The sequence below is a fragment of the Temnothorax curvispinosus genome, unplaced genomic scaffold (genome assembly GCF_003070985.1).
Source record: "Temnothorax curvispinosus isolate PA1 unplaced genomic scaffold, ASM307098v1 QBEX01004747.1, whole genome shotgun sequence".
Lineage (NCBI taxonomy): Eukaryota > Metazoa > Arthropoda > Insecta > Hymenoptera > Formicidae > Temnothorax > Temnothorax curvispinosus.
Window position 1 is genome coordinate 1,215,892 of NW_020214527.1, and position 24,526 is coordinate 1,240,417.

At 36.7% G+C, this 24,526-nt stretch overlaps 2 protein-coding genes across 2 annotated transcripts in view; one reads left to right on the forward strand and one right to left on the reverse strand.

The window, feature by feature from the left end:
* Window positions 1-23,198: 23,198 nt before the first annotated feature.
* Window positions 23,199-24,217, reverse strand: LOC112453886. Its single transcript, XM_025014893.1, has 3 exons — window positions 23,906-24,217; window positions 23,723-23,769; window positions 23,199-23,640 (listed from the first exon to the last, which is right to left on the reverse strand). The coding sequence occupies exons 1-3, from the start codon at window positions 23,935-23,937 to the stop codon at window positions 23,369-23,371; spliced, it is 351 nt and encodes a 116-aa protein (XP_024870661.1). The 5' UTR covers window positions 23,938-24,217; the 3' UTR covers window positions 23,199-23,368.
* A 231-nt stretch (window positions 24,218-24,448) lies between these two features.
* The window catches only part of LOC112453891 (TWiK family of potassium channels protein 18-like), a 241,727-nt gene continuing 241,649 nt past the window's right edge, over window positions 24,449-24,526 (forward strand). Inside the window, exon 1 of the mRNA XM_025014906.1 lies at window positions 24,449-24,521. The gene's annotated coding sequence lies outside the window, so the exon portion shown is untranslated. The remainder of the gene's footprint in view (window positions 24,522-24,526) is intronic.

Consider the following 24,526-nt stretch of genomic DNA (forward strand, 5'->3'; position numbering starts at 1 on the left):
GGAGTTCGGGGGGGAAGGTAGTAATTCTTTCGCGGAATCGTTAATTCCGCTAATTATACAAATGCGTTCGACGGACAAATGAATTTAGGTAAAAACGAAAGCCGCGATAACTGTTTGAGATTTATACGCATATTATGTGCGCACGTTATATGCGCAATAATATGCGTGACCGTAATGCGTATTATGTAACGCCATATGAAGCGCCATGTGACCACCTCCGATATTCCACTTTACATGTGCGACCATTATTGTTTGACGTGTATAGGTATATGAGTATGTATTACAAATATATAAGTAAGAATGAATATAAAAAGCAATAAACGTATATATTTATTCATAATATATATTTATACGTATGTTTACATTTTATATATACGTATATGCATGCGCATGTATGTGCATATACTCTACGTGTATAATGAGGACACAAACAGATATATCGCGCATATTAACATACGGGCAAGCTTATATGGCGCTTCAAAGGAGATCGAAATCGATGTCATGATACAAATGTCGTAATATATGGATCAAGAGATGCTCCTTGCGTCTTGCGCATTTAGCTACGTGAGAGTAGATATATTCACTGTTGCTCCGTGATTATTGATCATTCGTAACACGTTTCCGCGTTTCCCTTACGCTAGGATTTTATCGGAGCCTCTACTTCGAGAGACGCTCGTCGTATTCTTTCGGCGATACTCAATATCCATGTAAATACCGTCCCCGAGTATCCATCAGCTTGTCTGCGCGAATAGGGAAAGTGGTTCGAACGACAGAAACGCGTTTTACGGCAATTCTATGTACGAAACGATACGTAGCAGTATTTGATTTCACCATGACTTTCCATGTACAATCCAGATAATATTTGAAATATCGAACATAGCATTTTCAATCCGTACAAATATACTGAAATATTTCTTATCAACTAAAACGCGTTTCAATTAGTTTTAATATTGGAACTACGTTCTTAGTGTCATAATAATATTTTATTATATATATAAAATTTTTAGATAATTTATACGTATTAAAGAAATAATTTGAAAGAAGTAATAATTGGCCAATATCTTACTTATTTTTTATTAGTACTTATATCTACTTATTAAAGAATGCAAAAAGTACAATTGAACATTTAGCATATACCCATTGTTACATTGATTATATAGTAATAGTATTAAATAATAAATTAAATTAGTTTAATAATAAAACATTTTCTATTGTATAATAATTTTGAGTAATAAATAAATATTAATAGTTTTATTAACTATAATCTTATTTAAAGCTTTTTTAAGATTAACTAAAATAAAGTACCTTATTCATTCCAAGACCAATTAAAATGCCGAAAATGTAATATAGTACTAATACTAAATACAATAAATTTAAAATTATTGTGTTGCAATAAAGAAACAAGTATGATTAAAATAAAATAACATAGGTGATCTTGGAGAACCTGCCCAACATGGATTACGAAATATAAGATGTTTTAAGTTTGAGAAACTCTCCAGGTACTTGGCTGAAATTTTCCCGAAACAAAACTTGGTCTGTACTTGTATTTTCGACGCTCCAATTGTACGCAGGTACACCGCATATTTAGCATAATCTCATATGGAGAGAAACCCTTATCTCGTAACAAACAGGCCGCGATGTGGCCGCGTCGTGTGCTAGTCCGATATCGACATTAGCAAACGCGCGAACGCACTTTGCGCGGTTAATATTCCGTGATTATGATTTACGTTTATAACACCGTGGATCCTCTCGGATTTTCCAACTCGTCGTTTATTCTCCCTGGCAGAACGCAATCGAATCGATTCTTTTGCGAATCGAGTCATCACTCATGCTCGATAAAATAGGTTCATTAATGCGTACAATAAAACTCCCCCTTTGATTCAGGAACACAGACAGTTGTAAATTTTAATCGCTTAATGCCACGTTATTTAAATTTGCGCCCTTCCAAACTTAATCCGCGGAGAAACTCTTAACGAGATGTATTAAGCAATTTTGATAACTTTTTGTTAATTAAGAAAATATATTGACTTCAAATTGAAGAGACTATATAATATTCTTAAGATATTATCCACCATTCAACGTACTTAAAATGCAAGTATATATCGCTATATAAAATAAAATAAAGGATGGACAGAGAAATAAAGAGGAAATGTGTAGTCTTAAAATATGGGATGCATCGAATCTTCCATTCATATTCGCTGTTGCCCGCGATTTAAATATGTCCGCAATCGACCCTGATAGATGGAGAACATATCAGAGAGAGTTCCTTCGGTAACGTACTCCTGCTCGTGTGCAATTATCCGTGCACGTGTTACCGCTCCCGTTCGAGTATCCCGGTCACAAGATGGTCTATAGTGTCTATATATACGCTCCCTTCCTTCAGGGACTTCTGGATTTCTGAATAATTTCAGCTACCGCTGCCGAGCGACTCTGCCATGCTAATGAGACAAACGGTACCCGGGGAATTTAATTGGAATCCGACAATTATTAAGAGACTCCACACACAGTGGCAATGGAACTCTTAAAATGAGGTACTATTTCATTGCGCCGCCGTAATCGACCGACATCATCCTCGAAATCGGATAATCCTCTTTCAAAAGAGCTAGCGGCTCCGTGTTAAGCACAATTCGCGTAGTTAGACGAGCAATAATATCGTCTTTCAGGATTTTCCTAGAAATTTAACGCACCGCGCGCACGCTTATCATCAGACATTTTAAAGCACGGTTCCAGATGTAGCAAAATACATTTAGTTGCACGTATTTTTCAATTCAATTATCATGAATTAAATAAACTAACATAACAATAAAATAATATTTAATGATATATTCTTGCAAAAAATCGATATTTATATCTGTGCTATGTGACTTAAAAAACTAAACAGAATTATATTAGTAGGCATTAATCTTGTAGGTTTTACTCGGTCAGTATTTAAAATAACATGAGATTTTAAAAAAGTAAAGTTTTATCATATTTACACTTCTTTTTTATATCATAAATAGAATAGAAGATTACTCACTTGTAAAAAGCAAAACAGTTTTTCTTATCATTATCCGTAAACCTAATATCTAAAATTAAGTTCTGGTCAAATTTTTTATAACTAGATATATATATATTATTAACAGTTTCTATAAAATACCAAGAAATCTAAAGGTTTTTATCAATCGCAAATATCAATTACTAAATTAACTTCTTCAATTCAACGTTTCTATTGATTCTCTTTAATTCCCCAACCGCGGAAATAAGCACACGTGCAATATAATAGAAATGAGAAGAAGAGACGAGTACAAGCATTATTAAACTGTAATAAGCTTCTATTGATATATTGATTATTTTTTCAAAATAAAAGTAGCAGTTAATGCGAAACTGGAGGAGTACATTGTTCATTTTTGAAAAAAATAAATTCCAAAAGCTTTTTTTGTTAAATATTTAAAAGTCGCATTTATCATTAATTATATGCAAAAAATTTGTAAATATATAAGAAGAAACTATATTCTCGTGCAAATTTCATTACGATTTTTTTTCCACTTCGCGTGAAGAAGACTATGATTTCATGTTGGACACTCATGCGTCATTATCGTCACAGCTTAAAATAAAACATATTCTGTTAAATACCTACTATATTTGTTTACAATAAAATTAAAGGTAAAGAAAAAATGCGTTGACAAAATTATAATAGGTAAGAAGAGACAATTTTTCTTGATTCGAATAATGTATACGCGTATTCGGATTATGTTTATTCACATTTTATGATCTCTTAAATTGTGAGCAATTAGAATACTGATATTATAATATTTACCTATATTTTATAGCTTATTTCTAAAATCGCTTATTTCTAATTCTGTTTTTTCCGCTGTCTCTATCGGGAGAATAAATTGTTTCTGCGGGATGTTGATTAATTAAAGTATAAAACAAAATACTTACCTCATTTTCGAGCAGTTTTTACCATTTTAGAAATTAAACAATCCTGTTGCAAAAATTAAGTTCCTTCAATAAGTCAACAGTATAGGTTTTTTAAATGTAAAAGTTTGTGGATGTACACTATATCAATCATGATCGTCATTCACATGCCACAAGCGACATTATCGCATCTGTGAAGGTATTTTCAATTATCTTTTGATATTTTCGTACGTGTCATTTAATTTCCGACTGTCACACTGCACGATCGACAGCAATGACATTCACAAGTGGTGTACCATCTTCATCTTTATCCATGATTCGAAACATGCATGACCAGCATGACAAGATTTGATGGGCAGAAAAGCGTTAAGAATTGCGTTAAATTTCTCGTGTAATCGAACTTCACTTCAAATAATCTTGCTGTAAAAATAAATCGTCGAATCTGTCGCAATACCAAAGTTTCGAAAATTTAAGAATCCTGGCAAACCCGATTTCTCAAACTTATATAATGAATGTAATCTTCCGTTTAAAAAACAATAAAAATAGTTTTTATCTTATTGAGTTATTGTAACAACGTCGAGATTTCAGAAAAGAAAGAAGTGTCTCTCGGGTGTGTTAACGATCCGACGCTTTCGTCGACGTCAACGATGGACGCAAGACGGTCTTCGCGATTGCGATGTATTAATGTCAGCAACGTTTTCGAGTGCGACTCGGCAGGCACGGGCTTGCCACTACGTAATCGTCGAGACTGACGAGCCGGCAGTCGACTCTCCCTTCAGCGATTGGTGTATTCTGGTATTCTCTCGCACCCTCGCGATGTTCGGCGTAGGCTGTCGACTACGCATCCGTCGAAGTTACAATTTAGCTGAGCACGGTATCTCACAGCTCGAGTTTAACGGAAATCTCCGGTGTGGATGACGATGCATGTTGAACGAACACACGTCTGCATCCGGGCGTTTATCATATATCGCGCTTGCATACGCGCTTGCACGAAGTGATTAATTATATCTGAACGCGGAGAGACCCTCGTCATGAAAATACTTGAGAATTTCCTATGAGCTATGTGCAGATTGCGTTTGTTGATCACAATCTCATAAGATCAAAATCTCATCATCCGCCATCTCCGAAAAAAATAAAATATTACATTTTTTTGACATTTTTTTTGCTTTTTGATTTTCAAAACAAAAAAATTGGAAGCTGGAAAAAGAGCTCCAAGAAGAATATTTGTGACTTTTTCTCTTCTCGCTAGTGCCACGCAATTATTTTGCTAATTACGTAAATGTGCATAAGACATATACTTTTAATTTGCATTTACGTCAGAAGATAAATATAATGCTTTGTTATCATAATGGAACATTTATCATCAATAGATTCAGAAAAGAAAATTAACTTATTTTTGTTATATTCTGCTTCGTTTTACTTTTTTCTTCAAAATTAAAATGTAATATTTATCTTATTCATTTTATTTTATATATATTATATAAAACATGTTAAATATTTGTGTTTATATATTAATGTCGATAACTGAAAAGCGGCTGTCGATAAACATATAATATAATATATATAATATCGCTTAAAAAACGTCTTTACAATTTTATCAAAAGACGTGTCTAGATTTTCTGAAAAAAAGTCTAAAAGTAATCTTTTATAAGATATTTTTAGCAACATGTACAGCCATTTACATTACCGACTGTAATATTTATTGATTAAAATTTGTTAGTGTTACCAGAGAAAAGCCTGAGAGAGACCATCCCGGTCTTTTTCGTGGAACCGTTGATTAATTCTTATTCAAATTTATTAAAATAAACAATGAACATAAAAGTGTCTACGATTAAATCCTACAATGCAATCGCGATGTATGTAAAATATTAGAATTGTGCAATAAAATTTAAGAGATAGTTTGCGATAGTTTTACAAAAAATAAAAAATAGTTTTGGACTAGATTAGATTAGATGCAGTTCAATTATTATTTATTTATTATAAGTATAATTAATTCTTTGGGCTTATGACTATGGCAACAGCCTGACTTATCAGTCTGATTTATCTATAGGGTTGATCAACGTGCGCGCGTTTTATATTATTAAAATATATAACGAGAAGAATAATGAGTAGTCCCTTCTTTCTATTTTACCTTACTTTGTTTTTATTATGTTGGAAAAATTCTTTTGTTATATATTTTAATATTTCGATGAATTACACATTTATTATCAATCCAGTGGATAAAAAACAGACAGATAAGTCAGGTTGCTACTATGACCCAGTGAATTAATACACGAATATTATACACTTCACTGTACATATATACAATAATAAGACAAAATTCATTATGCATTTTATTTCTATTAAAATAAGAAACATGTTTGACGCTTTTTTTTTACATTTTAAATGTTTTTTTAGGGTTAAATTATTTCAATTTTTAATTATTATTTTTTATAATACTTTGTGGACGTAGCACAAAATAAAACCAAACAGTTATTTATGTAAAATGGAACGCATGGAACAGAAACTTGGATAGGGTGTTACCCGTCAGAAAGATCCGTGGTAACGTAGTTCAACGCGTACATTTTGTGTACATAGAGGCGCCAGTGGACGGATCCCATGTGGAAGATGTGAAACGTGAGCACGTTCACTCACAGACTTCTCTCTGATTAGAGCTGTCCAGTGAACAATATACTAATCTAATAAACTATCTTTAGTTGCAACAGGATAACAAAACCTATCTATAGATCACACAGAACTGTTAATTTAGAAATCTAAAAGAACAAAGATATCTTTGATTGATTGGTCAATTTTATGTTCGATCAAATATGATGGAACTAATTATATTCAAAATTTAAATCATATCTGAAAACAAAAGAAGAATTTAATAATTGTTAATTTTTTCAAGAAAACAAAAAATTTATTATAAATATAATATTGTATCTTTTGATAGTAATTAAAGTATTTGCGTTCTCTCTCTCTCTCTCTCTCTCTCTCTCTCTCTCTCAGTATAGAATTAATATTGGTCATAAATGTTTTCGCAACGATAAATGCTTCCCTGTGAAACCACATCTGCACATCTCAAACAATTTATTGCAAATAATAATAATGTATCATTAATGAATCAAATCAGGTCTAAAAGATTGCAGATCTGCATTATGCATTTATGTTATTTCGCGCGATTTAAATAGTTGTATTTCTATTTTTCTCAGGAAACTTTGGACATATATATTAGGCAATTTATTTTTTATACATATACTCACGGTATTTGAATGTAATTCCGCTCTAAAAATTAGTAGCTCATTGATATCATTTATTCATGCGACGAATGATGCAAATACTAAAAGCGCGCACCGTTCATTGACTTCAACATACGAACGTTCAGGTGGGCATATTGTTTAAGTATCGCGGCACTGCTCATCTCGGAAGTAACGCGATGATTTCTGTGACATGCGTGACGACAGTATTATTAGATTGCGGTAGATGTGATTATATGCAGCGTGCAGGAAGACGTATTACCCATTACGAAATAACATAATTCCGAGAGAACAGGAACTACGGGGAATAGCTCTACATGATATTGGGATCGTTTTGCTTATATATAGTTACGTAGTAAATAACAAAATATTTCCGGGAATCGTCCGGCATTGCGGTACCGCATGCAAAAATCCGTCGTGTAATTTTTATGACGAATTTACGACTAAATTTTGTACGTGTGACTGTTCTTCATGAGAGCTTAAATTTCTCGTTTTCTTGCCCTTTCGCCCGATAGTGATCCGGGAATCGTTCGACGAAAATTTGTCGCGATATTTCGAGTATAAACAGACCTTTGTTACGTGGTATCTTAAACGGAATTGCTTCCAGCGGAATAGCTACCATGAAGCATAGGACTTTGTAACTGCTCTGTGTTCGATAAGACAATATGTTCCTCACAATGAACCGCTGCATAGGAATAAGGTATCTGTTATAACGATTCGGAAGGGGAGAACGAATCGTAAGGAGGGAATTTGTAGGCAGAGATATATAATGGCTCCGTCAGTGAAATACGAACACTATAATCTTGAAATTATCGTAATACTTATATTGTCTCTCAGTAATTTCTTATAATATCCGAATGATATGTACACTCGTCTGACCTTAGCAAAAAGTTCAGAAATTTATTAAAAAACGTCCAGGAATTTAATAAAATAATATAATTATAACTATTGTCTAAACAGATTTTACAGAAAAAAATAGGATAAGAATAGTTATAATCTTTAATATAAATTTAATTTTGTTATGACCAAAGTTTCATTAAAATTGATTTATAATTTACGTCCTAATTAAAAATAATTATTTCCTTATTGTACGAATATAATAAATTTCTCGAGAAATTTTAATACAAAGCAATTAAAATTTAAAAAATGATCGATTACCGCCGATAACATATTCAAGCGTAATTAATATAGAAATTCTATTAATACCTATAGAAATTATATATTACCTATACTCAAGACGCGATGTTAAGCTGGAAGCTCTCGACGTGAGAAAAATGGAGAGAAGTGAATGCGTCTGTTCCAGTCATTCTAATTCATTAACTTTTCCAAAATTTAAGATCGCTTTCAATTAGAGAGGATATTCTCGCTCATGGTCTGCTCTTGTAGTGGCGGGATCGATCTTCTCGTTGTGCGCGTACGCGTGTGCTACAAAAGGATGGCCAAAGGTCTAATTGCGGCCATCAGCGAAAGCCGGCGGACCGGAAGCGGGCGGAAACTTTGAGCATTCTTCCCGAGGTCCTCCATCGGATCTCGTCGGGCGCGTCGAGAGAATTCCACGGCGATAGCCGCGCTTCGCGCTCGCTCTTCTTCGCAGGCGATCTCGCGCAAAGGCTTTGGTCCATTTTTCAGTATTAGGAGGAAACGATAGCCGCCGAGGCAATCGGTAATCGATATCCGTGGAGCGCGGGAGCTCGTAAACTGACCAAACAACGAGACGTACGGGGAGCCCCGATTGCTTTAGCTTCGTGGAGGGCGAGTACAGGTGTGCGATTGGTTGAGCAGGTGAGCGATTGGCTCCGACCTATCGGGCTTCCGTTTACTTCTCTCGTTTCTGCCTTTGGCTTTTCTTCGGTCTATTTGCGGCCCGGAGCCGCAATATAAAGCACGCGGAGCCGCGAGAACAGTTTTATGAAACACGAGGGATTTTTCGGGACGTTTGCTTTGTATTAGCCTCACTATGTTCCTTATTTGCAGGCTTCTTTCCCCCTTTCTACTTTGTTTCTCGAATGCCTTAAAGAGAATATTTGTGGCATTGGTATGAAATGTGTATGTATAATATATTGAAATGTTATTTGTCTGAGAATTTGAGAAACAATCTGGAATAAACATCATTTTATTTTAACATCTATATTGACTGGCTTAGCTCCGCTGCTGTAAATGCTGTAATTTTTAATTTTTACCTGGTCTGCACAAAATTCTTTGCGAGTATCACGAGATTGTGCGCTAAGCTATATAGGAATACTTTTTTCCGCGATTCGCGTTGCTATGTCGGTTATTTTTTGTCGCTCCTCCCCGGGGCGCGTCGCTTGAACTTGCAGTTTTCGCGGGCGTTAACTCTCGCTGCACCGTGCAATTTAGCCTTTCAGCGACGTATAATCGCGTTAAAAGTCGAGCGCCAACTCGAGACGAGGCGGTAATCGCCCGTTCTATCCGATAACGAGTTTCGTCTAACTTCGCGCGACTGCGTAACGGCGGAGAAAGAGAACGACAAAATAAAGGGGCCGTCTCCGTGCCGCGCCGCGGAGACAGACAGACGGTAAGCAAAGGATAAGAGAAAGAAAAAGTCGTGGCTGGAATGTCGAATAAGCGAAATCCCTTACGTATATGGTATATAATGACGGTATATACTATATATATTTAGGTAATTTCATTTTTATGAGCCCTCTTGTCCGACTTATCCCCGATTGATATTCGGGACAGATCTCGAGATTGCGATCGAAATTGAATATCCCGAATACTTTATTTCCCGTACGAATATCTCTCGAGCGAGTCTCTTTATTTCGTCTCCGCGCGAATATGAAATACGGTTATTATATCAACATAAGTTGGTCGTCTGGCAAACTTGATTTTTTGAATGTATCAAACGGCGCCGGCGCTTCGACGCGCGTGCGCAGATAAACCATCGCGCCGCGCGCCGGCGACGCTAGGGTGAGTTCGCGGTTTCGCGGCAACACGAGTAGTGGGGATGGAGCGGGGAATAGGGTGATCCGGCACGGCGCGCGTTCGGAGTTTCGGAGTGCGTTCGTCATTACTCGTCGTCCTACCCCCACGGTCGGTCCCCACCATTCATGTTGTCGAGAAACCGCGACTCAGCTGGCGTCGCGGCGCGTCGCGTCGGCTTGAAAGTGTCAGGTTTGTGTATCTCGCGCTTCATACATCCGGCGAAAGGATAATCGAGAAGATGCCCGCTGCTTCGAGACTTACGAAGTGAAGTGTCGAGCTTGCTAACGGGACGTGCGTGCTGCCCTGTGCCCACGATCGATCGTCCGTCGCCGATCGTGATCCGTGGTCGAAATCCGCGTTCGTTCCCTTCGCGAAGTTGGCTCGGCGTCACTTGGCATAGTTGGCATCGCTGGGCTCCGGAGCCGTAAGTACGCGGGCACGACGCGGCGCACTTCACGTCGCTCGAGATGCATCGCGCGCCTGGCGCCTGGTCGACAGCGCGTATCGGCAGTGCCCGGGAGTGGAAGTACGTGCCGGTCTACCGTCGAGGTGCGTCAGTGCGTGTGGACTTTGGTGTAATTTGGACGCTCTCGCCATTACGGGTGTCGATTCGCGCAACGGTTCGGTTCGAATTCGTTTCGCCAGACGGACGCCATTTGCCGTAACCGCCGCGCCGCCGCGTCCCCTCTCGCTGCTCCGCTCCGGTTCGAAGCGCGCTCGAGTTTACGGCGAGTTTACGCGCGAGTGACGGGTAGTGTCGAGTAGAATATCGGGTGACCGTGATTAGCCCCCGCGTTTTTCCGGACACTCGTGTATGCCGCTGTACGCTGGTGTAACGGCGAGGCGAGGACGCTCCGGACGAAAATTGATACGGTGCACAATTCCGTGTCGCGGCGTTTGACACCGATGGAGCGAGAGAGCGGCCCGGCCGGCCCATGGCAGCGAATCGGCCGATGCGTCGACACGGATCGGTGAGTAAATCCATTCATCACGCTTGCCTGCGTAATTATGTATTTATTTGTAAGGATTCACCGCCGCGCGCGCGCGCGCGCGACCGCGATTTGACGGACGCTTAATTATTCCCGGACGCATTTCCGCCGGCTGAACAGCGAGAACAGTATTTTATTTCGACCTCTCGCTTGGTTAACGATCCGAAAATTGCGCCAAATTCGGGATCTCGCGCGAGTCCTTTCAACTTTTTGCTGGATATAAATGCGCGATGATAAATGACGGTGGCGATTAAACAATAATGGGGGGGGTAGCAGATTTTGCATTGTGCGTTCATACTCGGTCGTACGTATAAAGAGTATCCCGTAAATACTGCGAAATATTTTAATACAGCCTGGAAATCAATTAAAAATGTGAAAATATCGATGTCGCGTGAAGCATTTATTTAACAGTTAAAATGATAAGTGAGTTAAACTTGCCAACGGAATATTTCACGATTGAGACACTCTATATGTGTTGACCGATGGAGAATATATATTCAAAAATATTTGAAATACATTACGAGCAATTGTTATCAAAATCGCGTAGAAGCGATGCGAAACGGCATTAAAGTATACAGCAATTATAAAAGAAGGTGTAAAGAAAAGAAACGATCGCTGCACGTAACTTAGACGGAGCCCACGGTCGTAACTGAATTTTATGGGAGGTGCCTACGCGTTAAAAAGTTGTAACTCACGTTTTATCTCGTAAGTCCCGTTATACCGCGTTCTCTCTCCCTCTCTCTCCGCTGCGAAACGGACTTCTGTTCCGATTGCAGCGACAGATCTCCCGCGAAGATTGCAGATTGTATGTATAAGTAATTCCAAAGTTACGAAACTGAAACAACAACGGAAACGGTGTGCGCGATAGGAAGGGACGCACATCATCCGGCGGTCGAATACGAATACGCGCGCCTCTCCTTTCGTTTCCCTTCCCATTTTCTTTCGGTATTATCATGCGGGATTGCATCTCGCGTGGTATAGCGCACTCGAGGAACTTTGAAGAACTTGTGTGCAGCATGAAGCGCCTATGCGCGAGTAATAAATATTTTACCGCGACTATCCCTCTTGAGTTCTTCGTCTTTTGTACCCGCGTTTCCATACTTGCGCGCCGCGATTCTACAAAGCTCCGTACTTCGTGGCTTTTCAACATGATTCATTAAGTGCAAGCGGAATTACGCGCCGAGGTATTAATTTCTGTTGTAAGCAACATTAAGAATTCACCGTTTTCGTTGTTCCATTTAAATCCTTTGGAGCCAAATACCGCCAGCGAATATCATTTGTTTTCACCGCGAGCGTTTCAATTATGCTTAGAATAAAATGCTAGAGATAACTCGCGCTATACACGGAAATAATAATTACAAATCTTTGATTTCGATAAAACAGATAGTCACGACGTCGCGATTTGTAATCGTTACAACTGAATAAAATTTACAATTTGTATGTATAAAAAAAATTTCTATATCTACTTATCGCGTAACTCGTTATTATCTTCTAAAATTTAGGGATCTATTTTGAATATCGCATGGAAAATCGGAGCAAGAAAATCTTACTCCGATTGGAATTTATTAATTCGCCCTCGTTTCCTTGCGAGTCGCGTACGCAATTTTCGATCGAGCGAAAGATTCGACCCGCCATCGTACCCACCCGAGTTGTCGATTATATAAAAGCTCCGACTTTAGAGTGCTTCCATTAAATAATAAAACGGCTTCCCGGGAAAATGCCTTTCTACTCGCGGAAGTTGTCGGCGTTGCCCGGCGCCGACCCGGATATAGCAGCGCAGGTTCAAGGAGAATCGGGAAACGATCATGTGGTCGCGCGCGTGTAACACGTGCCCCGGTGTATTCTCAACGGCGCGGCGCGGCGGTTGCTCTTTGTTTCCCACGTATCTCCTCGTTGCTTTTCCTTCGGTCATTTCAGTGGCAATCTACTTATAAGTTGTTCACATCTGTACGTGTGCAGTCGTACACGTGCAGCAATTTAGTAATAACAAGACCGAGCTGAGAACAGTTAATACCGAAAAGGTTTACGATTTTTACGTGTAATCAAAAAGATCGACTGAAACGGCTCCTTTCTTTATCTGGAGGTGACATTATTATATTATTGTTGTAATAACTCTCTAATATCTCTCGGCGTTTTATTCCGTTCGACGGAGTGTATTGCATTATTAATACGATAATGTATCTTCGCGTATAAATTATTAATAAACTGGTCGCTATATTTTTATACATTGAATTAGTAATGTCTCATAATAATGTAAATATGATTTTCATAATAGGAAATAATTATGCCATTGTGGTTTCGAGCTGCCAGCTATTGTGCGTGTGGTATATAAATAAACAATAATGCTCTCGCATTTTGAAATAGCGAACCTGTATGACGCAGAGGGAACAAGGTATTCGCTTCGTTTTTTCAATTATACATAAACGACCGTAGATAGTAGATTAAATGCAGACCAGAATGTATTCACGCATCAAGTTATACGATTTCGAGGAAAATGACGTACGACCGAATGTTCTCGTGGACGCATGACGCAACATGCAACGTCAAACAATTGAAATAAAATTTAATTGAAATGCTCTTTGTCGCCCCTTTTAAATGCGGCTCGGTATTGTATTTCCTCTTTCTCTCTCTCTCTCTCTTTTTTCTTTCTCAACGCGGCGTTCGTAATTGTACAATGGCGGTAGGTCGGTAGTAAAACGGCAGAAATGGGAACGAATAGTACGGGCAGCTAAAATGTCGAAGGCAACGAGAAAATCGAATTTGGTTGACCACCTGGAAGAGCGCGACCGTAAACGGAAATAACGAAGTAGCCTCGGCATTAGGATAAAGTACCGTTTCTCTCGTTGCATTCTGAAGTCGCAGACTGATGCAATTTGTCGCGGTGCATTTTGGCTACGATAAATAAAAAGCATCACCTGGGGAAGAGTACTGGCTTTCTCAGACAAATGGTCGTGCATTTTTGATGCAATTTTATGCAATAATAATAGTTTTGAGCATTCTGTTTGTGAATAGGTACTTTGTGAATAAAAATGATATTCTTATATACTTTTATTAATAATCTTGAAAACATAATACATTATAAATTTATGAATAAAAAAATATATCTATATACATAAGTTTATACAGATTTTAAGTCATGTTAATTGTTATTTTATAATCGATGATATGTAGTAGATTATTTTCCATTCTATTTTTACTGCCGAGTGACGATTAATATTTTCTGAAATAGCAGAATCAGCTATTTTAATTTTTCTCTTATTTTCTAAAATGGATGAGTCTCTCAGTTATCTTAGTATATACTGATTAAGAAAGCGTGGTACATCATTTATCAAACCATGCATGCTGTGCGATCGAAGGTACTTTAATGCAAAGCTTGTGAACATCACTCATCGCTCATACAACTCAAAGTGTTGAAGCGTTACGCTGTCATCGTAATATCAGAATGTCTCGCCTTGTCTCATCTCCATTACACGTACTCACCGCTTTGCCGTCCTCAATTTGTCATATGTCTAGAATATCGAATATAGTAAAAGACAAGGTCTAAAGTTATTTAGATCAATATTGATGTTCCGAGTGATGTTCCTTTTAGTACTTTATTTACCTAGATAAAGGTATAATATATCACGTAGTGTGTTTTTTCTTATAGATATATACATATATAAATATATAGATATATATATACATATATACATATATACATATATACATATATGTATATATACATATATATATATATAAATATATAGATATATATACATATATATACATATATATATGTACATATATCTTATAGATATTTATAATAATGGCATATATTGAGTCTTATTAATATACTAAGGCAGTGGACTTTTCTATTTTAAAAAATATATCAATCGCTGTATACACATAATTTAGTATGTTATAGTAATTTCTGGGGGGGAATTCACAACCCAAAATTTTGTACACCAATGCCGATTTTTGGCATTGCTGTAAAACACTGCCGACATTTTCGTACACTGCCGACAATGCTTAGTCAATACCTACAATGCCGTCAATCCTATATATAAATAATATAAAATTAAGGCAATGCCATGCAATTATAAACACTGTCGCGTACTGCCCATTATTATACGTCAATGCCACCTCTATCAAGTTAACCCCCCCACTATTGCAAAAAAATCCGCACTTATTAAAAAATTTAGTGCTATTTATGTGCTGTTGCTCTAGTCCGGATTTTGTTGCTCAAGCCGTTTAGCAGGAAACGGCGATCGAAATGGGGGGAGGGGCAGCTTGTCGTCATAATAAAAAACCTATATAGAGTGCTCAAATCCAAAAAACAAATACACCAGAATTTGTTGCTTTTTTGTTGCTCCAAGATAGCGTAAAAACATTTTTGAAATATAACGTTTTTTTAGAAAATACGGTAGGGGAGACCGGGGCTAACTCGACACCGGGGCAAACTTGACACTAGGCTTTTTGGCAATTTAAATCTATCGTAGAAACTTGCCTTTCCTATTGTAAATGCGTCTTTATGTGCCAGTATTATCAACGGAATTTGGTAACATTCTGAGTTATAGTGTAATTTTTAACGCGACATAAGCGTTTTTGATAGTGAAAAGTAATTTTTTTGATCTCTCGAAAATGGTCTACTCTTTCATCGAGCTTTCGGGCAAAACTAAGCGACGTACAGCAAAATTTTCTTAAGCAATTTTGTACCTGAAGGAACGCTCTTTAAATGTGTACCATTAAATTTGTTTGAAAATTTTAATTAATTGTTGAAAATTGCCTTTAAAAAAATTGTGTCGAGTTAGCCCCGGTCTCCCCTACGTAAGTATATCCGAATACTTAACAGACAGCACTATATTGACTACATCTTAAACAACATTATATTTCCAAAATATTTTTACACTATCTTAAAGCAACAAAATAGTAACAAATTCTGGTATAAACATTTATTCGATTTGAGCACTTTATATATTTTTTTTCGCATGGTGAGGGGTCAGCTTGACACAGAGATTCTAGCCCCACCACATACTAAAAAACACATATAGAGTGCTCAAATTTAAAAAAACAATACACCAAAATTTGTTGCTTTAAGATAGCGTAAACAAATTTTCAAAATATAAGGTTCTATAAACAATGCCACTAATAAATACTGCATCTTCGACCTTTATCTACAACTTCGATGGCTAAAAACTAAGTAAAAGAATTTGTTGCTTGGCTCTTTTTGGTTTTAAAGTATTCTATGGACCGTGCCCTATTAGAATATGTAACTTACGATTTTGTTGCTCGCCCCTAACTGCAAGTAAACAAATTATTTATCTCCGCGTCGACCGTTATCTGCGACTTTGATGGCTAAAAACTAAGTAAAGGAATCTGTTGATCGGCTCTTTTTGGTCTTAAAACTATAAAGTAAAAGAATCTTTTACTTATTGTTAGTTTTTAGCCATCACAGTCGTAGATAACGAGATAACGGCCGACGCGGAAATAAATAATTTGTTTATTTGCAGTTAGGGGCGAGCAATAAAATCGTAAGTTGCATATTCTGATAGGGCACGGCCCATAGAATACTTTAAAACCAAAAAGAGCCAAGCAACAAGTTCTTTTACTTAGTTTTTAGCCATCGAAGTTGTAGATAACGGTCGACGCAAAGATAAATAATTTGTTTATTTGCAGTTAGGGGTGAGCAACAAAATCGTAAGTTGCATATTCTGGTAGGGCACGTTCCATAGAATATTTAAATAACAAAAAGACCCGAGCAACAAATTCCTTTACTTAGTTTTTAGCCATCGAAGTCGTAGATAACGATCGACGAGGAGATAAATAATTTGTTTATTTGCAGTTAGGGGCGAGCAACAAAATCGTAAGTTGCATATTTTGATAGGGCACGGTCCATAGAATATTTTAAGACCAAAAAGAGCTGAGCAACAAGTTTTTTTACTTAGTTTTTAGCCATCAAAGTCGTAGATAACGGTCGAAGATGCAGTATTTATTAGTGGCATTGTTTACAGAACCTTATATTTCAAAAACTTGTTTACGCTATCTTAAAGCAACAAAAAAGCAACAAATTTTGGTGTATTGTTTTTTTTTTTTATTTGAGCACTCTATGAGTTTTTTAGTATGTGGTGGGGCTAGAATCTGTGTCAAGCTGGCCTCCCATGCAAAAAAAAAATATATAGAGTGCTCAAATCGAATAAACGTTTATACCAGAATTTGTTGCTATTTTGTTGCTTTAAGATAGCGTAAAAACATTTTGGAAATATAACGTTGTTTAAGATGTAGTCAACATAGTGCTATCTATTAGGTATTCGGATATATGTATTTTCTAAAAAAACGTAGGGGGCGTCCACTGCCGTACTGCCGAGTCAATGCCGGATAAAATTCGGACACTGCCTTAGCAATGCTATGCAATACCTCCTGCACTGCCACTGCCACATGTCATTATTACCACTCCCCAACCATTGACGACAATGCCGTCAATATTATAGGCCACTGCTTACTTTTTTCAGTCCACTGCCGAAATTTTGTACACCAATGCCGGCTGTGAATTTCCCCCCAGTAATTTCTTAAATTATTATTAAAAGTGTAAAATAATGCTAATCTATATAAAAAGACAATAGCATTTGTATAAATATATGAACATGTAAATCATATAAAATTGTGATATTATTTTTTTAAATATAAGAGTAAAAGGAGAGAAACGTATTTGAAATTGTTATATAGTATATTTTTTTAGACAAATGATTAATAAAAGTATAACTGTTATTATTTAATTAATAATTATTATTTTATTTAGTAATGCTATATATCTAATAATTTTTTTGGTCTTCATGCTTGCTAAATTGCTTATTCATAACATTAAAAAAAATTATATAATATTCTCAAATGAAAATATCTTGTACATTCTAATCTCAACATAAACTCGACTTTAGTATAAAAGTTTTGCATAACAGAATCAACGTAGTATCTTAATAATCCTAACTGCTTTTCATAACGAACTCAGCTTCTTACATAAGCAAAATATCGAGCGCAGGAAATAGAAGGTAAAACCGTGTTAAAATTTAATTGCTTATTATTATTCCTATATGTCTGTGTTTTACTTATTTTACTACATTAAGATATTAATTTTAATTTTCTCGAAAAAGTCTATTTAAAAAATCGCTATTTTTATTTTCGACTATCATTCAATTATGGTTATTACCAATATTACTAAATGATTCGTAAATTATACATATACATATAACAAAGATACTACTTTGTTTGAAAAATTGTGATGCTTTATCATTACGTGATAATGGAAGGTCGTTCCGCCTCATTGTGTAAGAAGTATTAATTATCCTAAATGAGATACTCACCCTACGTTTTCCCACACCGGGTTTAGAATTTTGCGGTTAGAGCAATTTCTTAATGTAGCATTTCTTTAATGAAACTCATTTTCTTAAGCTCTTCTCATTCCGAATTCCTAACGCGCGTAACGTATCGACAAATTTTCAACGTCAAATCACGTTCGTCGAAAGGATTGAGTCGTATTGAGAACTGATTGTCCGTATCGCTTAAACTTTGTCAGGACACATTTTGTTTTCATTGTACCGCTGTCGCAGACGCGAGTATAGTATGTGGCGATTGGAAACGTAAAGGAAAGCGTGGATTAGGTGGACGAAGATCGAGTGTAATCCCTGAAAAGAAAAATGAGGATAATTCGATACTTCCGTTGTGTTTGTGATTACAATGATTTCTTTTACAGCATTTTGCGATATTGTGTGTTTATATTTTTATTTTTGTCTCGATTTGGCCATATTCGTACGATTTGTGTACGACTGTCACAAAAACAAGCAAAATATCTTGTATGAATGCCAGGATTGCAGGCGCGCGCGCATCGTTTGCTTAATTTATTCCCGTCTAACGTGATAATAAAGTGCACCGTGAACTCTCTGTATCCGGGAAATCCTGGACGGCTTTTCGTGGAAACAAGGGTGAAGGTACCTCTGGGGCTGGCGAAAGAAAAAATAAAACCGGGAATCAGACGGTGCGACGCACGGTGCGGTGCATCGCCGAGGAAAAACAGGGCAACGGGAGGAAGAGTGCGACAGGTAGGCGGATTCCCGCAGGAACAACTCGAGATGTAAATCAATGGGTGATAAGGGCGACTGTCCCATAGGAAGGGGAAAGTCGCTCCTGCATCCTACACAATTCGAAAGGAGGACGGAGAGGTGGCTAGGCTCATACCAGGGAAAGGTGGGTCCTTGCTCCACGGAAATGCCTCGTTCGGGAATTATTTATTCGTCGACTTTAGACGAAAATTTTCGCTCTTAAGTGGCCCCGGCCTCGTCGTTCTTCTTTCAACCGCCTTTACCGCCTCATTCGTAAACTCCTGACCTTTCTTTCTTCTACCACCGATTCTATCGTGGGATGAACGCGACCCAATTTTCGACTTGGATGAATCTCAAGTTTAAAGTAGTTCAGTCACAGGTTTTTTTTTGTATAAGTATTAATTGCAAATCTTAACGTATACGATTATGTCTCGTATCATGACGGATCTAATCACGAAATAGAGCAGAGCTTTTGTGATAATGTGCGTGTGAATTTCATAAAAAGAAAACAATTATATATATGCATTGATCAAATATCTGTCTTCAATGCAATTTTGTTATTCCGTCTAATTACGTTATCAAATGCACGCAACTCTATTTTGACACAATGTATATCGTTCGTAGATTGTTGTTATAGTATATAGACAGTAGACCGTATACAGTACAGTATATAGACCATTTATCCTTCAAACGTAATCAGGATGGTAGCAAATCGTGGCTGATTGCTTCGGGATCTCTCGATTTCAACGAGACGTACGACTCCTGTTTGTGGAATGTAACATAGCGGTTAACAGATAGCGTCACGAGATAGCGTCAGATAAAACGCAAAACATTGCCGCATTTGGTGACGCGTAATTACTGGCAGTACAACTGCAAATCGTCGTGACGCAAGGTTGCGGATTTACAGTATAGTCTCTCGTTGCTTTTTTCTTCCGTCTGTTTTTTTCTTTTTTTCTCCCTATCTTGTTTCCCTACTGTGTTTGCGGAGACGTTCTAACTTTCCTGCTCTTTCTTCACTTTTTCCCCCGTTATCTCCTAGATAGTTTCTGAAAAGCGTGAAATGGGGTGCGTCGCAAACATTTGAATCATTGTTTCTCCCCTCGCCATTCAATTAAGGCAAAGATTATCGGCCTTTCGGAAGTTACTCTCGCATCTCCACCCACGTAGAGGGCGAGCTTTCGCGTGATATATGCCGTCGTTATATACGTGGAAATCGAGCCGCGAGGGCTGACGTGTCGTTTGTAACCTTAATGTCTGCGAATCGTAATAACGACCTTTGAAATGTTGAGAGCTCTTCTTTTCTCAATTACCTTCGCCGTTCTATAAAACGAATAGACGCACTTTAAGTGTTTTATCAATAAGCAAATTGAAGTTGATAAAGTCTATTTTTCGAAATACTTAAATGACGAATAAGAATAATGTGATTATTTTTTCATCAAACTCAATCTTTTTTTTTCTGAATCTACTCTTATATGTAAGATCACAATTCACAGATATTACTTTGGAATTTTTCACATAGTTAACTTTTTAACTTAAAATCGAAATTAATGAAAAATATAATTTTTCGATTAAGTCATCGGTTAATGAAATTTTCTGTTTATTGAAATGCCTAATCGTACGTTAATTCCTACGCTCGGGCCCGCGCAATTTTACTGAAACATCGCATCAGTCGTGCATCTCGTCGTGACCATGCGATCAATCGTTGCCACGAATTATTCAATGTTATCGTTATCATAAATCCGCCGGGTGTCCTGTTCACGCTCGCGTTCTGCGACCACCGGAATGATCCTGATAAATTATCATGCCGCAGGAGGGGAGGGGAGGGTGTACCAGCAATGCGCTGACGGCTGTAGGAGACGTGGGTGCGCGTTTAAATTTTTGTGTGCATGTGTGCATCAAAGCCATGAAACCGACAGAAATACTTGTACATTTGATTTGCGTTGTTCCAATATTATATTCAAATGTTGCACGATATAATTTGCATATCCTATGGATTAGTTATCCAAAGATTTCTGGTGAAAATATGTATTCGCATCGCAGAGATATTTGATCTATATATTATAATAACATTATTTATACTTTCGTGAAATATTACATAAATTTTACCTTGGATTTGCATGAGAGAAATATGTTTTTTATATTCAAAGTTATAATGCGAAAAGTTCAAGAATGGCAATAACTTTTATTGCGTACGCGTCAGTAGAGAGATAAAAGCATTATAATTAGTGAATGATATGGCGATACATATAGTTTCGCTAACTTCATTTAACATTCTGTCCAGTTCGTATACAGATTGCTAGTTTATTTTCTGATATTTACTAATTTAAATTTATTATCTTGTCTAATACACACAAGTAAAGAATTACTTATAATATTCCACAATTTGTATAATTAATAATAACAATTAATATTTCAATAAACTCAGATCAAATATAGTAATTCTACGTATGCATATAAAAGCGTCCGAGATATTAATTAAGCGTCTCATTGTTTTGTCACTCATAATTTATCTATTATTACATGTATTACACATGCAGGGTTAATATACACATGCATGTAAACGTATGCAATAATCCAATTTACATGTCACCGCTACTTAGTACATAAATATATGCAATTTATGTGTTGTTTAATGTCACTTACTAATTTTCATACATGTATTCAATTCGTCGTTAATCAATATTATTACGTTGTTTTAATATTTTTTAATTTAATCAATGCGCAGACGGGAAAATAATTTGCAAAATGTAATCTGACTTTAGGTTTCGAAATTAAGAGATATTTAATTCAAAACATAAGTTAGAAGATTCTCAACGTATTCTTAACGCATTCGATAATTTAACGTTTTGAACGCGAAAATTATCCGAGAAAAATATATGGTTTCACATTTTGTTTCTTCCCGAATGTGTCTCGAAGGGGAAATAGGTCGCTTGCTGTTGTTGCATTTACTATATAGAAGATATCCCTATATGTACGATATAATGCAAGTATCAACCACGAGGCCATAACGCTCGGCATAAAATACATATGTCTACGGTAGATACGATTTCGTGGACCCAGTCTTCACGAGAGGAATTCGTTTTGTTGCATTTTAGCCTCCATCCGGTCTTGACGTATCTTTTCTACGTAGAGGCTGCGACTATCATTTATCACAGATTACAACGTTGGTCCGTCATAAGGCGATATTCATAGTACAATCTTACAATTATCTTAAATGCTATATAGATTTAAATTGTAATATTTGCGATATAAGGCAATGTTCAGTCTTAAGTCTCAAATATGAATCTTATTCCTATATAGCATTTCAAAATCATACTTAAGATCTGAAATATAAGACGAAAATATACAAATATCGTTCATAGTAATGCTAGTAGTAGAAGACTTTACTTAAGCCCCTGTGAGATTTACAAAGACTTCGCTTCTTTGTAATATTACAAATGCAAACGCACTTATCTACAAGTATGATTACAAAAGCAAACGTACAGAAATATAGATACTTTTAACGTAAGCCTTTTTTTTTTTCTGCCGCCGTATACTTCACTTATTTTAATTCTGAAAGGTTGTTCGCCCCCCCTCTCTCTCTCTCTCTCTCTCTCTCTTTCTGAATATTGCGTAAATGATCTCAATCAGAATGCAGCACGAAGAGCATTAGGAAAAGTTTTGTAATGTCAGCACACGTGCAGTGAAATGCGGAAATGAATTAAAAAATTTACTCGTGTGTGGCTTGAACGGAAAAGAAAAGTTTGCTTGTTAGAGTATTCATGTTCCTTCGAGACAAAGTAGGGCTAGAAAAAAGCAATGGCGCGCTACGTGAGATTCGTAGGTAACATTTAAAATGTTCGAATGAGTGACCGTGCAAGGCAACTTTTATCGGATAACAACAAACTGAGAAATTTTTCAAAGGGGTTTCCATTACGTGTAGCACCTCGCAGAGATTGGACTGCATCTTTTACAATCGGTTCGTGAATATTTGAAGTTCCGCAGCAGCAGTACAGTCGAATATATTTGAAGCGGGGAGGTTTTGAATAAGTCGGGTCATTCAAATAAGATAAGAAAAATCAGAATCAAGGTAATTCTTTATTCATTCAATGCTTCGATTAGGATAATGCGATGGTTTCATTGGTTCTTTTTTTCAAAATTATATCTTGTTGAATTTTTTTACGTTCTATCTTTATATTTAATTGGATTGCACACATATAAAGTATAATCGAAATTATGAAATAATATAGTGGTACTAATCGTCGTTTAAATAATTTTCCTCCTCAATTTCATGAATCGAGGGAAGTCCATTAATTCTGAAACCCATTAAGTAGAACTGAATTTTAATAATCCACATGCATATCACTGCGATGAAGGAATTAATTTTTTCGGAACAATGATAATGATAGTATCTAAATCTGTTAAAATAATATTTGAAATTTTTCTTTAGTGGCTCTTCTTTCTTCTGTTGCTCTTCGATATTGTCTGATAATTCAGTCGCAACATCGTTTTGCAGCTCTTCTTTTCCTGTTTATAATGTATACGCAAGATAAGAGTAGGCCTTCAATAAATAGAAAAAATAACAAGTAATTAAGCAATTACAACTTACCTTGTTTGGTAGTTTCTCTACTAATATTTTCCATAACTGTGACGTTTCTGCAAATAATAACAATTTAATTAATACCTTAATGCGTTTATTTTTTTATAAAAAAAGTTTCTAAAAGAGAAATAAAATATAACAGTAAAAAATCCCTTGCGGAGAGATTTGTCGTTAACTATTTGATTTATTTACCTGATCTTAATGCGGATAACGTGGAATTGCATGCAGCGGTCACAAATTTTACAGCGTACGATACGAGCGCGTAACAATACGATGAAAGATCAATGGTGACCGAACAACACGACACGTATAGAAATTAAATGAATAGCAGTTTTTTTTCGTAACTGCGGAAAGAATTTTTTTTAACAATCTGGAATTTCGAGAGCGTAAGAGAGCGTTACGCTTTGAATGAACCGATACCGAACGGCGAACTGCGACGCAAAACTTTGAAATGGCGGACGGTGCATATCGGACTTTTCATTTAACGATGGACTTCGGACTGGAAAATTGTTCAAGCTGTTTTGTAGACGTGTACGTATATATAGCTCGCGCGCACATATGTACGTATACGCGTGCGAGTTTTCCAGCAGCGTTTACCATGAACACGATCGGCACGAAATGACAACGTAAAGCACGTAATAACGCAGTTGTTAAGCACTACTTTATGCTTGGAAGATAGCGCCGGGTATCGTAATATCGCTGTTTCGCGTTAGCCAAGCTTACGTGTCCCGTAAAGGACGCTCGTATAAGACATCGATGTAATCGAAGTACTTTCCTGAGGGCAAAAGCGATACGCGAGCTTCCGGCGGTGAG

Bases quoted from the DNA above. Each gene is read 5' to 3' on its own strand.
- LOC112453886 (XM_025014893.1), bottom strand. From the start codon at position 23,937: ATGCAATTCCACGTTATCCGCATTAAGATCAG. The intron at 23,770-23,905 runs GTAAATAAATCA...TATTATTTGCAG, and splicing joins GTTATCCGCATTAAGATCAG to AAACGTCACAGTTATGGAAA. The intron at 23,641-23,722 runs GTAAGTTGTAAT...CATTATAAACAG, and splicing joins TAGAGAAACTACCAAACAAG to GAAAAGAAGAGCTGCAAAAC.